Below are 17,256 nucleotides of genomic sequence, written 5' to 3'. Positions count from 1 at the left end.
TACTGAATACAATAAAAAGTTGAACCTCATGATGGATTGCCATAGTTAAAGATTATTGTACAAGCTGAGTCCATTAACTGCAGCAATTGATGATATCTATCTCCTTTGATTACAATTTCCAGGCTAGATGAGTACTACTCCCAGTCCCAATTCAGTTTGCCAGATAGTCTTGAAATTTAAGGACAGTGATCGCCCTCACTGTGCTACACCACATTGTTCATTTACAAATGAATAACGAGCTAGTAAAAGCTTCAGATGGATCTTTATGTTGATTAGGTGTATGGTAATCATAACATATTGTTCTTTTGTAGCAATTAATTACCCCTAGAACCCTTGCCTTTCCTAGCTTAGCTTAGCATACATTTTGGATGCCATTCTTAATTTGCTCTTCTTATTGACTTTCCTCCGTTGGTATGGCACATGCTTATTACTGAATACACCATTAATGGGAGAAGTGCTACTTCATTTTTACTTTTTGTTTAAGGACTATCCTAAGTATCCTATGCAATGCCTCCTTGGAATATTATGATGGATAATGGTATTCTGTCCGATGGAATTTAAGGAAATGGAGAACTCTAAAATGTCATTATATACATTAATGGAATATAAATAAGCAGATCATGCTTCGCTTCTTGTCTCAACATATATAACATACATGGCCAAAAATACCAATGAAAGGGGGGAAAGCATATGCAAAATTCATACCTCCGATCTATTCTATTCAAGAGAACATGATGCAATGGTAATTAATGTAGAATGTGCATCCCGCACATGAGATGATTAGTGATCCATAATTCCATATTATTTATTTTTGGGTTTAGTCAACAATAATGAATAATGGCAAGGGTAGGCAGTTTTAATGTCGTCTTTTTATCATCTTAATATGCATTCACTAATCTGTGGCCTCACATCACCTTTTTTCCAATCTGTTGTTTTATTTTTTTTTGGTTGGGTTGAGATGTAATGATCTGAGTCATTTCCTTATTATAAAATTGAAATGTAGAACTTGTCAACTTCACAATTATTAAAATAATAATCCCACGATATTCATCATAAACCATGTAGAATACCAGTTCCTACTCAGCCATATATAGCTCTACTTCACTCGTTTCTCCTTCATTCATCTACACAAATCAAAAGTGGCCAAAAATGCAAACAGGCAGCTCTTATTTCTTCACCAGACGTTCAAGCAGAGGGGTGGTGTCTTGTGAAGATTACCATGAGGGAGCAACGGTGGCAATTCCATTCAATTGGGAGTCAGAACCTGGCACGCCTAAAGTCAAGTCTTGTGAAATCCCCCGCCTCCCTCCTCTAACGCCCCCACCTTCCTACTTTTATGCCACTCCCAAAAGAACATCTGTTAAACAGCACTCGAAGCCTAAACTTCTTAATACCATCTTCCCTAAGCGTCTCAGGAGAAAACCTCGTGTGCAACTTTCTCCTGCTGCTTCTTCTTCATCATCATCCTCGTCGGCTTCTTCATCGCGTTCATCGTCACCGTGGCCAAGAGCGTATTCCTTGCCATCATCTCCAATAAGTGCATCTAACTTATATGCAGGTAATGAGTTACCAAGGGGAGAACTATTCTCCGGTTCAAGGGCGGCTGACAAGGAAGACCATGAATACGAATACTCCGTTTCAACTCCATGTTTTGGTTGTGGTGGTGGAACAGGTCCTATGTCTCGAGGTTTTTGTTCAACAATGCTCAAGGCATTGCTTAGGAACCGATAAGTTATCATGTTCCATGGTACTATCCCAACTATATATATTTCTATGGAGTTTTGGGTTGTTATGTATGGTTAAAAAGTGTAGCCCGCTGTGTTACAGAATCGAAGCCGTTTTCGTTAGTAATTCAAATAGATCCTAATGATGAATTAGTGGTTGGAAAAAAAGCGAAATGTTATCTAAATCTTCTTCTTTCGCCTACTTGCGCTTTGCAATTGCCTTTTCTCCTTGTGTTGTTGTACATAGGATATTTCAATTAGCACACTGGTTCCTTGGTTTTATTTGGATAAAATATAGTATAATGCAATGAATCTATTGACCACTGATTGGAAATAACACAAAGGAAATGTAAATTTAAAAACACAGAAAGGATTTATTCTTTAGTTTAAGGACATAAAAAACCCTAGTCCTTTCTTTCATGTCTAGGTTAGTCCAAGTGAGATCTTGGTGATTGTCAAGCAGCTCTGGATCTCCAAATTTAGAAATTCGTTCAGAGCCATTGGTATAGAGAAAATGGCAGCATTGTTTATTCTACATTATAAACGGCGGAACATGTATTGTATCTCACAAACAAATATTGTCACATTATACTTTCGGAAAATCTAAAAAAAGAAATAGTCCTTAAAAATTATAAAACATACACTGAAAAGAGAAAATAGATGGTTCAAGACAGATTAACTTTTTCCACGAATAACCAACGCATTGGGTAGGTCTGAGTGTGCAATATCCATGGTATACACTATAAACTAAAGTGGTGGCTTTATTGAGCATTAATTGGAATTTCAAATATCTACCATGTGAACGCACATGGCAGGCATCAGATGCCTCCGCCATCTTTGGGCCGTCTTTGAGCTTCACTGATTGTTACTATTTCATATATTATATGGGGCTCATGCTCTTGTTGTAATTTAATTATGGTAGCTCCAGTTTCTTTATTAGTTAGAAGGTTATGACCTAGGAGAATTGATAAACGTATATGGCATTTTCAGCTGGAGAAGAGATTCTTTTTCTAATCCCAAACCCAATTGTAAGTATTTTTTAATCACACGACTTTGTCGGCAGCTTCAAATTTCGAATACGAGGGGAACAACTTTTGACTTTATTTTTTCAGTAACCATAATATGACAATAACATTTTACATAACATCTAATGCATATAATAAGGCAATAACTTATTGGTTATTACTAGTGATAATTAATATATATATCACGTCCTTTTTGCATCCCAAATCCATTAGCCTATCAATATCATAAATAGGCAGTCGAAGTGGACTTAGGGGTTAAAACGAGTAATTGAGAGAAGATGCATCACCCAATTACTTGTTCATCGTATGCAAAGATTTGCTAGGGCCGGGGCAACAAAGCTGTATATAGTGTAATATATGTTAATATATAGGGTCGGGGATTCAAACACTGATGATGATGAAATACTAGGAGTAATTGCTTTTAGCCGATTGGCTCGGAGGCTTATTTATTAATTGTTATGAAATAAGGTAGACATTGAGACGTTACCTACATTTGTATTTGTAGTATCATGGAACGTTAGCATGCACGATTATATTTCTATACGAATTGACATCATAGATTTAATTTCTTAATAAGCTCTTTGGATATCCACCGATGATGGTGTTCCACTGCGAAGGATGCAATTACATTAAGCATTGTCTGGTGGCTCTCATGGCTGGTTCGTCGAGAGTGTAATTTAACCTTTGCTCCTCTACTATTTAAAGATCATATCGATGTTGTAATTATTCCGATGTTTTCTGTGGGATCCGATCATTGGCCTCATTTGGAGGCGCCTTTCTTCGGCCAATTACAATGGCCATTTTACTAAACCTTGGTCCTCTCTCCCCTCTTCCTCCGCGGCGGCAGCGGCGATAGTGTTTAACTCACTAAAGTTTTTAAGTGACTATGCGGGTCAAAGCCTTGGGCTTTGATATATATATTTGTTTGGGCTTTGCCTTACCTTGTAGTACTGGTTATAAAGTATTTTATACCATTCGATTCTAGTAGGGGTAGATCCGAGCGTAGGTAGAGGCTCTGATCACCCCTTGATTCATATGATAAAATTGTACCTTTGTTTTGAAGAAAAGGACTAGGCTTTTATTACTCAGATTAAAACCAAACGTCAAAACAAACCAGAAGTCCAAAACCGGGCCCAAAAGAAAAAACAAAACCCAAAAATCTAAAACAGCAAAAGAAAACTAAGCCAGCCTATCCTCTCGAGAAGTGTGTACCCGTCCCATCCCCTCATCTTTCAATTCAAAACCAACGGTTTCATTTCCCACAGAAAACTTTCCATTTTCCATCCCTGTTACAGACCATCATTTCTCTCAAAAACACATTTCTAAGCTTTCTTTATCCCAGGGATCGAAGAGCTTTTACCATCTTCCTCCTCAATCGGGCTCTAATCCATTCTTCTTCCATTATCCTTACAACGAATCTCGGGACCTTCTCTTCCAGGTAAAACTCTTCACCATTTCTCAAACTTTCAGTAGCTATTACATGAGCAAGTTGATTAGCCGAGCGTCTTGCATGTTTGATTCGTAGAGACCGAAAACTGTTGATATTTCGTTTTATATTCCGGGTATAAGCACTTATTTCTGATTTGTCTTGTGAATCTGAGTTGGATTTCTTTATAACTGATAAAGAGTCTCCTTCTATAATCATATCTGTGAAACCCAAATCTAACCCCGTTTGTACTGCCCATAAACGGGCAAGAGCTTCCGCTGCAAAAGCCGCCCCAACATTTGCATGTATGACCGATCTAGAGGCAACCACCTTCCCCAGGGCGTTTTTGGCCACTATCCCCGACCTCGACCTAGAATGTGCCCAATCAAAATCCGCATCGAAGTTTATTTTAATACAAACCCCCGAAGGAGGTTCCAGTTTCGCGCTAATAACTCCCCTGGTAAGCCCTCGTTCTTCGATACCTTCTAGTTCTTTAATGTAACTTTGAATGAAATTGGCTACCTCTCTGCCCGATTTTGCGGAGTTCTCATGCACACGCTTATTCCTTTCAATCCACAAGGCCCAAAGGGCACAACAAAAAACCCTCCGTTAAAGAACAGAACTTACACTGAATACCCAGGTAAGCCATTCAAACGTTTCCTGAGTTGTATTTGACATTATCCACGAGTACCCTACTAATTTCCAAACATCCTTTGAAGCAGGGCAACTTCGAAAAACATGGTCCGTCATTTCAACCCCTCCCCCGCATATTGGGCATATCGCATTCGCCTCTAGTCGCTTGTAATACATATTAGATAAAGTAGGGATAAAATTTTTCGATATTCGCCATATTGTAATTTTGATTTTAGAAGGAAGATTTAGGTTCCGTAGCTTCCTATAGAATCCTTTAGATGTGGTCTCTAATTAATTGAAAGTAGTATGTAGGGGTGAGCAAAACTCGATTCGATTTGAAAAAATCAAAAAAAAATTCGAATTTTGAGTTAAACGAATCGAATTATTCGAGTTAATCGAGTTATTCGAATCAACTCAATTTTTTTTTTGAATTTCGAGTTCAAATCGATTTGAGTTTTCGAATTCGAATAACTCGAATAATTCGAATATCAAACTATAATATTTTATATTTTTATCCTAAACTCCCAAATTTTTTTATTTTTCCTTCAAAACTTTTACTTCTTCTCACTTTCTCCCTAAGACTTTTACTCCCCTCCCCTCTCAACCCCTCAATCTATCCAAAATCTATTTCCTGCCAAAATTTTATTCTTCCATTTATTTTTTCTCAAAATTTTACTCCCCAAAACCCTCCAAACCTTTTATTTTCTCCCAAAATTTTTACTCACTCTCACTTTTCTCCTAAAACTTTTATTCTCTTCCCATCTCATTTCTCATCTACCTCAAACTCTCCTCCCTTCAATTTTTTTTAAATATTTTCCCTCTAAAATTTTACTTTCCCTATTTACTTTCCCTCAAATTTTTATTCTCCAAAACTTTTTATTTTTCCCCTAAACTTTTACTTCTCACCCTTTACTCTTAAATAAAAAATCAAAATTATTCAAAAAAAATCACTAAACATAAATAGTAATAATGTTATTTATATATACTATTTATATTATTAAATTAAATTTCACATTTTATATTATTTGTATTATTGAATTGTTTAGTTATATTGAATATTTATATTAAAATTGAATTCTTAATTATGCCATAAAATATTCGTTTTAAAATTTTATATTGGTATCAATTTCACATTTTATTTTTAAAATAACTTTTATTAAAAATCATATTTTTATATTTAATATATTTTTAATTTCAAAATACATAGTGACAAGAATCTGAAGATAATTGAAACAACTAAGCAAACAAATAAGCTAACCAGTATATAAAAAATTAATAAATAAATTATGAGGTGATGAAAGTTAATAAAAAATTTGATTAAGGTGGACAAATTTTATTATGATGGGTGACAATGGTTACAATGACTCAAAATTATTTTTTAAAATTTAACTCGAACAAATGTATTCTATTCGATTCGAGAAAACTTCAAATAAAGTTAGGATGATAAAATGAGATTTAAAAACTCGATTAACTCGAAAATTTTTTATTTGATTTGATTCAATCGAAAGCTCACCCCTAGGAGTAGGAATACCATATTGTAATAGTTTGTAGGTGCTCCGAACGGAGAACTCTCATGAGGGTTTGCATCTCCACTCAATCACATCCTCGTGTGGTTCTTTCGCCAACGTGATTCGAAGTATCTTGGCCGCATCAACATCAGAGAAAGTATCGGTAATAACCTCTCGCCGCCATTCTCTATTAGCATTATCAATTAAATCAACAACTCTCAATACGTTATTATCACGAACCATGCTGCTCAATTTATAATCAACCGAACCATGCATGATTAAAAATAGAAAATTTTTCTTCTGTTCCCACTCTCCTACACAATCCATTCTGAAGATATGTCTATGCCGACCAAATACTCTTCCAAGTATATGATGCCCTATGCTTTAAACTTGCATTTAAAAATTCGATTTGAGGATAATACTTTGCTTTTAAAACCTAGGCTAATAAAGAATCAGGATGATTAATAAGTTTCCACCATTGTTCTGGTAAAAGAGCCACATTAAATTTGTCGAAACTCCTAAAGCCCAAGTCCCCATTCTCCTTCAGCTCACAAAGTTTTCCCCATTCACACCAATGCAATCCTTGCCTCCTATGAGCTTTTTGCCACAAAAACCTAGCCACTATGCTCTCATTCCCCACAAAGATTTTGGCAAAAGGAAGCAAGCCATTGTATAAGTTGGTATGGCTTGAAGCATTGATTTTATGAATACCTCTTTACCCCCTTGTAAAAGAAATCTAGAGGTCCAACTATCTATCTTCTTCATTCGATCCTTTAAACTAAGAAAATTATAGTAAAAATAAGAGAGCAAAGCAAACAAAAATGAAAGGATAATTTAGTTTTTTTTTCTTGCAATACAATATGTTTATACATGCCCACTATTATGGTCTCAATCACCATAGGTTACAAAAAATAAATAAGAGAATTAAGGCATCCTATAAATTTTTTAGGGGTTGTAAGAGAATAATTTCTTGGGGATTGGAAGTTGTATGAACATCCATTCATTAAAGGATTTACAACACTTCACAATATGCCTTATTAAAACATTATTATGAAAAACCTTGTGGGATAATTGTCGCTTTAAAAACCTTTTTTAGGAAAACACAATGAAACAAAATCTTGGTTAAATGCAACTAGTACACACTACGTTTTAGATTCCCGTTAATGACAACATCACATTAATCTCCTATTACAAGGAACCTCATTAAGAACTTTTACTAGGAAAACTTAGGGAACAAACTTTGGTTAAAGGAAAATAGTACAATTTGTTTTAAACTCTCACTAATGGCAACATCACATTACATTTTTTAGCTGAAGCATTCTAATCTTGTATACTAGTATTTCAAATGTTGTAGTTGGCAATGCTTTAGTAAAAAGATTTGTCAAATTATCACTTGAACAAGTATGTTAAACTTTTGGTGAAATGTGTTTTTTTTCACCTTTTATTTAACCACCTTTCAATTGAGTTATATACATGTTGCATTATCTCTATGTAAGATAGCTGTCATATGTTCTTGTGGAGACAAATCACAAATCTTCTGGATATGTTGGTCAACTTTAGTCAAACACACTTTCGACTTGCCTAGTGAATTGCAAATATTTTTGCACGGTTTGAAGAGGTAACTAATGTTTATTTTGTCGAACACCATGATAAAACAATGCCTGTTAGAAAACAGTGTTTTTAGGCACAATGGAAGTTTAAATTTTTTTTTAAAACTAATCTATTCTAATATTTATAGTAATAAACTTTAACTGAAATTATACATGTGTTTTGTACAAAGATTGTCTTGGTTGTTTCTTGATTTTCAACTGATTAATTTTTTCGACTATCCTCGAACCCCAAATTACTTTGAGTGTGGGTTCAAATAATCAAATGGGTGCAAAAAATTTACATAACTTTCAGTAAGTAAGTTGATTTTGTCTATAAATTGAAAACTACGAGTATTCTTGCAAAAAATATAATTTATTCTTAAAATAAATTGTCATTATTTTTTGGCAGAATATTGGTGGTCAAAAGATATGTGTTAGTAGGTTAACTCATAGTTATTATTTATAGAGAATTGGTTCTCGAGTTTTGTTTGAATAGTCTTAATTAAATAATAATATTTTAATAGAAAATACAATGTTCCAATAGAACTAGAGCATAAGGAGCGACGACATCCTTAATAAATACTAGGGTTTGTCACCCCTATAAGTAACCAAATCTTATTAAGCCTTTCATGTATTAGATACAATTATATGTGTTATTCGAACTTTTATTCAACACTTATAATTTATCCAATTCCATAACTATTTTCTAGTACTCAAAATATTATTTAATAATTAATTTAATGACCAAAAAATTAGTTAATTAAATTAAATTAATTAAATTATTTTCTCAATCAAATTTTAATTTCGTTTAAGTTATGACAACTTTACCGTATTAGAATCCATGCAGAAATTAATGTAATTGTCCTATTCAACAAATCCATGATGATTAATTAATTTAAATATTACTGCGAACTTTAATTATTTAATTAGAATAAATTAAATTATAATTTAAAGAAATTAAATTATTTTCTAAGTCATCTTTTGTATTTAGTGAAAAAACTTACTCACTACAAATAGTGATACATACAATCTATTTCTTTTACTTATTATTTTCATTCATTCCATAGTCTGTTGGTTCTACATGCAATTCATTTCAGGTTATCTCAATATGGTGGAGGGATCGAGTGCACATATATAATTAGGGCTCAAATAATTTGTAATTAAGTTTCGATTCTTCGCTTATTAATTACAACTTATTTAATCATGAATTCATTTCACTATAATATCATGATTGAACTCTCTTTTATTATATATCATTACGAAAGTTACTTTATTAAGTGTTCGTCTGATGATATTGTTATAAGTGTGTGACCTTTATAAGATATTCTTAATCTCTTTAGGATAAAATTTGTTCTTCTAATATAATCCTATTTTATATTATGATTTTCATTACATATTTTGATATGTAAAAAGTTAATTACTAACACATAGTAATTAAATCATTTACCTTATGATAAATGATCCATGGACACATTTCTTTTTCATTAATTATGTAATGCTAATGAGAGGATATTATTTACCCTTTGTTGGGATATGAATTTCACTATTGTGGAATGATGCTACATCATTAAGAAATTGTATACCCAACGTACCACTTTTGACTCGTTATCTATTTGAACTCAATCTTTCATTTATAATAAAATATACGAATCACGCCAATATAATCCACAAGGTAAATACTAAAAACAAAAATACGGAGACATATGCCTTATCTTACCCTTTTTACTAACATTATATATTATGAGTATCAAATTCTATAATGTTTATGTAGCAAAGAGCCTGAATCTGTCCAACATTTGGTTTTTTGGGTGCGACTTCTCCTGGCAGGTATGGCAACACATGCGAATTGTGGAATGTATCATGCGTCTTTCCGGTGGAACCCTTTTGTTACATGGCAGCAGGCCTCCCCTCTTCTCTCTTGTGATGGCTTATGGAAGATGTCATTCTTCGTCAAGTCTCGGTGGTTATGGCTCCACAGAAACGATATCATTTTCAACGGAAAAGTTGCTAATGTTAGACAACTCATCGGTACTGCAAAATTACGAATGTTGAAAAATGGCCTGAAACCAAGTTCTCCTTCGAGGACATTCATCGTGACCCAAGGTTATTTAGTGTGATTAAAAGGAAGAAATTGAGGCTGATAATTAGCTGGAAGCCTCCTCTATGAGGCCAACTAAAGTTCAGTGTTGATGGTTCTGCGCGTTGGAACCCTGAACCTGTAGGCATTGAGGGCATACTGTGACAACGGTTCTATCCTAATGTCTTTCTCAAAGGCACGCGAGTCCCATACTTCCGGAAATTTTAGCTGTGAAGTAAGCTTGTCTTATGTTTCCTTCTTCCTTTTTGGTACGAGATGGAAGGGTTTTTATGATTTAATCATTGAAAGCGACTGCAACGAAGTCGTTAATTGGTCCAGAAATTCAAGCAAGAGTCCTCAAAATATGAAAAGTATTGTATCTACTGTGCAAGCTATGTTTAACGCAGGGGTTTTCAGGCTTAATCCACTGGCTTTTATATGCTGCTAGCAGTTCGAGTTTGGTGCTTGTGCTTTGGCATCTGTATGTTTGTTTTCCTGTCGTGCTTATCAGCATTGTTAAGTTGTTGTTTGCTCTTGGCTGGCTACTTTGCTTGTTTACTGTTCACTGCTTTGTAGCAGGGGGTTACCTTTGGCCATTTAGATTTTTGAGTCATTTGTGTTGTCAAGCTGAGGTTCATATTAAATAAATTTCACTTTTTATTAAAAAAAAATCCATAAGTAATAATCTTAAGGTAAAAGACACTTATTTGTAGTTTCAAAAATGCTCACTTAGCTTCTCCAGTTTGAAGTAAATTTTATAAATTTCTTGACATCTATTTACTATGCAAATTTTAAAATAAAAATAAAAATTATACTCTTATTATTTATTTATGTATTTTCTATTTTGTTTTTTTTCTAGTTTTAATTATATAATAATAAAATTTAATTACATAATGAAATGTTATAAAATTATATATTGACGTTTTCATAAAAATTAAATTTGACTTTAACTAAAATTAAGTATTTAAATTTCTATTTAATTAAGTTATATATTAACTTTATGATGATTACATTAAATTGTTTTCATGTAAAATTAACTAGTTATCATTATTAGAACGTTCTAATGAAAAAGAAACTGTTTAAAATATAAAACTTAAAAATAAAAAAAAATAAAAAGAATCATCTCAAAGTTAATATATACAATTAAAATAAAATAAAATTGTTAACATGTATTCTCATAAAAATAATTTAAAAAATTAAAAAGTAAAACATAAATCAAATATAATGATCACGAATAATAGTTGTGGTCAATATAGGAGGACGTGAATTCGAGTGCGCTGAAGCGCATTATCCTCCTATTTATGGGTTGAAGAGGGGCTATGGATAATTTTAGGCATTGTGTAAAAAATAGCAGATATGATCAGAACATATAATGAGATTGTTCAAAAAAATAACTTTATAGCAACGATGTCTTTAACTTAATGGCAAAGTTGAGGCCCTAAAAACTTTAACATCCCATGTTCAAGTCTCAGTCTATATAAATCATGTGTGGATTCTTAGTCTATATTCTCATCTAGCTTTGATTATATTATGGTTACTAGTCGTGCTTTATAATGATTGATTTTTGTTATAATTATTTGGATGTATTTTTTGTAATTGTGATGTGATTGTACTTGTAAACTAAAAAAACTTAAAAAATAAATCATGTTTAACATATAATTATATTAGAATATAATGATTTATAATTTAATATAACAATAATTAAAATATTTTATAATTAATTAAATTTTTATTATTTTTAGTTAAAAATCATTGAAGATAAAAGATTGATGATAACAAAAAAAGAAAAGAAAAATATGTAATTAATAAAAGATAATTATGATGAATTTTGAAAAAGGAAATTGAGCTACTAAATTTCCTTTATAAATTACTCAAAAATTTTGTAATTCATCAATATATTTAACTAAATAAGTAAATTCATTCTTAGAATTTTAGAAGTCTTAATACAAATAAAATCTTTTCTAAAAATCCCTCACCCAAACACACTCTAATAGATTAGAAACTTTAACTACAAAAATAAATATAAAAACTAGGTAGCCTAATGTAACATCCCTTACCTGGTCCGGTCGTCAGACCAAGCTACGAGATGTTACTACTATAATCAAAACTAAAAACATTAAAATAATCATGCAATAATCATTTGAATCTCAATCGTGATCATACGATGTCATTCAAATAGAAATCGAGACTAAATCGAGTTTACGAAAGCTTTATCGATGATTCGAGCATGAGTTAGAATTAAATCGTAAAGTTTGGAAAATTTGGACTCCAAGTCGTGACGAGCCAAATAGTGAGTCATGTCACGACACCGGCCCACTTGACGTTGGGACGTCACAAGCTGTTGGCCGACGTTGCAACGAGGACTCTGATTTTGGTAAAATAAGACCATTTGGTACCTACTTTGTGTCAAGCCAAACCATATGCTCAAATAATGCATATATGGCCATTCAAACTTGCACAAAACCAACTAAAATGCATACCAACATATCCATTTAACCAACCACAAGACCAATCAAGCTATCCCATATAAAATGAACACTTTACTAGCTTAACAACTTATGTATTCATTAAATACTCAAACATAGCTTACCATTCACTTATCACATTCCAATTTTAACCAAAAATCAATCAAATATACCATTTATGCTTCAACCACTACTTAGCAAAATGCCAAAGTTCACATCTTATTACACAACACATTTACCATTAAAGTTAAGTACAATTCAAGGAACAAAACTGACACCATTCAAGATAACATCTAAGCATAATAAGGCATATACCCAAGAATCATGTATTCAAGCATTCTCATATCACTTTGTTAAATGAATACTACTTTCATAGCTATAGACATAACCAACCATTACATATATAGATATGACATAAATTCATTCCAAATCCAAGTCACATATTTGATTCAAAATAACATATCTCAAGGTTCACACATATACATGACATTTCCTATACACGTCACATAATCAGGTCCAAAACGAAAAGACTATCGAATCGAGTACTGGATAGTGTGAGCTTTGGGGATGATTTGATAGACGCGGACCACAAAATATCAACTACAGAAGACAGAAAACGAAATAGAGTAAACATTTCATATGCTTAACAAGTTCATAGATAAAATATACAGTAACTTACCTTAGAACACAAAAAATACACAAATACAGTTAATTTACAAGACATTTTAAAACTTGGCATTTTAATTCACAAGAGATAGGTGAGTCCATAAATAGCAAAACGTTTCAATTTAGCATTTCATTCAATTTAGTCCATTCACTCAAGTCTAATACATGCATTCAAATTATTCATCAATTCTACTTAATCAAATTAGCTTGATGACCATTAGCAAAAAGGTTCGGATACTAGGATATCTACACCACACCAAAGAGCATCATAATGCTATACACAGGCACCAAAGTGCAATCCCGTACAAGTGCGCAACTAACCTTATCGACATGCTAATCATATCTTTTTCGTTTACTAAGTTCAAACGGGCATTTATACAGAATTGAAAACATTTACATTGCTGTAGCATTTCCATGAATCAAATCATATGACAAAACTATATCATATCCATTCAGCATTCCACATGAATTATAATTATCACATACGCGAAACTTTACAATTAAGTCCATTTCTCACCTTTTATGCTAACTTGTAAACATTGTAACATACATTCAAACACTATAAATTCACAATTCAACCACAATTAATACATATAAGTACATAATACCCTATGAACTTACTAGATAAAAATAGCAATGATTGACTTGTCAGGGACTAATATGTAATTTTTCCTTGTTCTTAATTATCTACTAGTTGGTTCAAAACTTGATCTATACGATAATTCATTTCAATTTATCAGTTCCAATTACCTTAAGATCTCTAATTCTATGCATATGACAGCTTAATTGCATTTTTCATAATTTCTCTACAATTTTGCATTTTATTCAATTTAATCCCTAAAACCGAAACAACTATAACTTTCACATTTAAGTTTCGTTTTTCAATTTATTTTCAATTGCATCCTTCTATAACCCTCTAGAATCAAAAATTACAAAAATTTCATGTCACTTTTGGCATTATTACATTTTAATCCTTAAACTCAAAACTAATAAATTTTGTTTTACAATTTAGTCCATAATCAAATCTAAGCTAACAACCAAACTATTTAACATAAAAATTCATCAATAGAAACATTTCAAAACTCTAATAGTTTTACAATTTAATACTCGGATTAGCTAATTAAGCTACAATAATCTCAAAAACATAAAATTTACGAAAAACGAGTTTCAAAACCACTCACATGAAATGGAAAAGAGTTTGGCCAAATCCCTAGCTCCTAAACAACGGTGGAAACGGGTAAAAGAAAGAAAAAATGATGAAGATGATATGTTTTCTCATGTTTTAACATATTTTTATTTTCTTTTTAATTAAATCTTAACACATATTTTAACATAAAAACAATTACCAACCGTCCCACTAACTTAAAAGTGGCTAAATTGCCATTTAAAACTTTGAAAAAAAAATCTTAATTAAGCCTTTTACCTAATAAAAATTAGTAACAATTAACTTTGATGTTTTTTTACGATTTAATCATTATGCCTTAATTATTAACCGTTCAATAAAACTACCGGACCGAAATTTACTGACTCGATCATTGAAAAATGAGATTCCAAAACTACCATTTTCAATACGACTGAAAATCAAATTGTTACACATACCGAAGCCTCGAAAATAAACAATGGTTATAGCTTGTGTTGTGTAAAATAACCTCGCTATTCAATTAGTTAGGTGAAAATAATTATTCTTAGATCAAACTCTCTTTCTATTATGGTTATATTTAAATTATATTCATGTTGATTTTTTTTAAGAGTAATCCGAATTTTAAATTATTTTAATAAAAAATATTTTTTTTATTGCCATGGAATTAAGTCTTAACCTAATCTTTCAACCATAGTATAATATAATCAAGTTGAAAAATATAAAACCCACAATCTTCTCCCGTTTCTTTTTTCTCTCTCCGCGGAATTTTTATCTGTTTGTTTCTCTTCTCTTAAGAAAAAAAAAAAGCATTGACCTTGGCTAATTAATTATATCCCTCCTCCCTGGATTACCTTGCCTTTAAAGCACTCTTTTCCCTCATTTTCATGCTTCTTTTACTCTCCTTCACAATCCAACCACTCACCTCCTTTCATCCAGACAACTCCACTAGCATGCTTGAATGTCCAGAGACTGGTAAACTTCTTTCCCAAATTAATTCAATCATGAATGAAAACCCAAATCATCACATCTTTTAGCTTCTTACTCATAGATACTTATGTGTGTGATATTAGTGGTTCCAGAGGCTTGTAACTAAATAGAATACATGTATGGAGTATTCAAAAGTTGTTGTATTTGTTGTTAATCTGTCAGGGAGAGATTGGATGAAATAGGGAAGAAGATCAAGACAGATGCAGTTGGTGAAATGGGGAGGAGACATCTGTTGGGTCCGCCTGGAACCTTGAATACCATCACACCTTGTGCCGCATGTAAGCTCTTGAGAAGAAGGTGTGCTGAAGAGTGTCCTTTCTCTCCTTATTTTTCCCCACATGAACCCCACAAATTTGCTGCTGTTCACAAAGTTTTTGGTGCAAGCAACGTCTCCAAGATGTTAATGGTAACACCCCAACTCTCTCCTTTTCTTTTTTTTTTGCTTTCCCCAAGTTCCCTTTCTTATATACATAGAATATTTGCAGGAGGTGCCAGAGAGCCAAAGAGCCGATGCGGCAAACAGTCTGGTTTATGAGGCAAACTTGAGACTAAGAGATCCGGTATACGGGTGCATGGGTGCCATCGTAACTTTGCAGCAACAAATGCAGAATTTGCAATCGGAATTGAACGCGATAAGAGCTGAGATACTGAAATACAAGATTAGAGAAGTTACTAATAGTAACATCCTCCCTTCTACTCATCCTCACACTCACACTCACGCTACTTTAGTTTCTGGTGGGGCGGTATCAGTTGCTGCTTCATCTTCCCCTCTTCCACCTCCACCTTCTATTGTTGTCTCAACCTCTTCCTCATCTTCCGCATCTTCTCTCTACACGTCGGCAACTAGTGCAACCGGCTATAGCTCCATTTCTAGTGATAATGTTCCATTCTTCAATTAATTCTACAACCCCATTGATAATAATAATAATGTTATTATTAGTTATAGAGTAGAAAGCTAAGGACAATACTGTTTTAGTTTGATTTCCCATTTTTCATATATCGATGGAGAAATACCCCGCAGAAAAAGAAATGAAAACTTGGGATCTTACGGCCTTGATTGATCCCATCCGAATTACACTATCGCTATCAGAATCAGATTTCAAGTTTTCATTTCTTTTTATGTACTTTGAACCAATTGAGTAGTAATTTTGTTCTATCTTCCCTTGTAATTTCCATGGCTATGAGCAATACCTTTGGCTGAGAGACAAATTTCTAGTAATTAATACAGATTAGCAGCTTCGTCTTCCAAGCAGCCATGTGTTGTTTATTTCCTCTCCCGAGATTAAAGTGCACTGAAAATGTCAACCCATTAATTGTTGAAATAAGAAGCATGCTTGCCAGCAAATGGCAACAAAAAAGGTCAACACAATCCACCTAGACCTAGCTTGCTAGAGAAGATCAGTGAGTATAGCTAAGAGGTGCATTTTCCACCAGGAGACGGTGGACGAGATCTATCATTAACCATCACACGTGCAGGTAATTAATATGCTAATTGGAGTTTGACTAAGCTTCTCTTCATAATTGTTAGTGCAAGCGCCATGGAAGAAGGAATGACCTTAAAAGCTTGTATTGCATTGTACTGTATTTGTATAAGAATAGGAAGGTGTGCAAGGGAGACAAATAGCATATGCTGTCTCATGCTGGTCCTTATCCTGATCCTCCCCATGTGAAGTTGAAAACTTGCAATCAATTTGGAATATATATTGTCATTAAATTCCCTCTTTTTTTTTATATATTTTGTGTAACACTTCTTGAGATTTGAGTTTATGAAGACTTGTTAAATTTGCATGCATCGTTTAGATGAATCTCATAATAAATTTCTTCCGAGTCAGAAGATGATAACCTTTTTAACCCTAAAAAACTTGGGGTAGGTCTCCTGGATTTGTGAAAACAGGTTGGAGAAGATATCGACCTACTTCCACACGATATGCTGTCTTTGTCTATGCATATATAATTATATTCATTGTGGGCCAAAATACAGGCATGTTTCTCCAGCTGGTATAGAGTATAAAATA

The 17,256-nt window shown here is 32.9% G+C and overlaps 2 protein-coding genes and 1 long non-coding RNA gene across 4 annotated transcripts; all 3 read left to right on the top strand.

Annotated features, from left to right (window-relative positions):
* Nucleotides 1-946: 946 nt before the first annotated feature.
* Nucleotides 947-2,047, top strand: LOC107927080 (uncharacterized). The gene has a single exon (XM_016858049.2). The coding sequence runs from the start codon at nt 1,150-1,152 to the stop codon at nt 1,729-1,731; it is 582 nt and encodes a 193-aa protein (XP_016713538.1). The 5' UTR covers nt 947-1,149; the 3' UTR covers nt 1,732-2,047.
* A 1,805-nt stretch (nt 2,048-3,852) lies between these two features.
* On the top strand, nt 3,853-10,637 carry LOC121215585 (uncharacterized). 2 transcript variants are annotated; one of them, XR_005911511.1, is made up of 3 exons: nt 3,908-4,815; nt 4,898-6,479; nt 9,733-10,637. It is a non-coding gene; the product is annotated as an uncharacterized lncRNA (long non-coding RNA). The 2 variants fall into 2 exon arrangements; XR_005911512.1 differs by lacking the exon at nt 9,733-10,637 and having other exon boundaries at nt 3,853-4,815; nt 4,898-7,784.
* A 4,412-nt stretch (nt 10,638-15,049) lies between these two features.
* On the top strand, nt 15,050-17,033 carry LOC107927059 (LOB domain-containing protein 15). Its single transcript, XM_016858026.2, has 3 exons — nt 15,050-15,226; nt 15,404-15,647; nt 15,727-17,033. The coding sequence occupies exons 1-3, from the start codon at nt 15,213-15,215 to the stop codon at nt 16,138-16,140; spliced, it is 672 nt and encodes a 223-aa protein (XP_016713515.2). The 5' UTR covers nt 15,050-15,212; the 3' UTR covers nt 16,141-17,033.
* The last annotated feature ends 223 nt before the right edge of the window (nt 17,034-17,256 follow it).

The sequence above is a fragment of the Gossypium hirsutum genome, chromosome D03 (assembly GCF_007990345.1).
Source record: "Gossypium hirsutum isolate 1008001.06 chromosome D03, Gossypium_hirsutum_v2.1, whole genome shotgun sequence".
Classification (NCBI taxonomy): domain Eukaryota; kingdom Viridiplantae; phylum Streptophyta; class Magnoliopsida; order Malvales; family Malvaceae; genus Gossypium; species Gossypium hirsutum.
This window is presented reverse-complemented; position numbering and strand designations above follow the sequence as displayed.

Bases quoted from the DNA above. Each gene is read 5' to 3' on its own strand.
- LOC107927080 (XM_016858049.2), top strand. From the start codon at position 1,150: ATGCAAACAGGCAGCTCTTATTTCTTCACCAGACGTTCAAGCAGAGGG.
- LOC107927059 (XM_016858026.2), top strand. The intron at 15,648-15,726 runs GTAACACCCCAA...GAATATTTGCAG, and splicing joins ACGTCTCCAAGATGTTAATG to GAGGTGCCAGAGAGCCAAAG.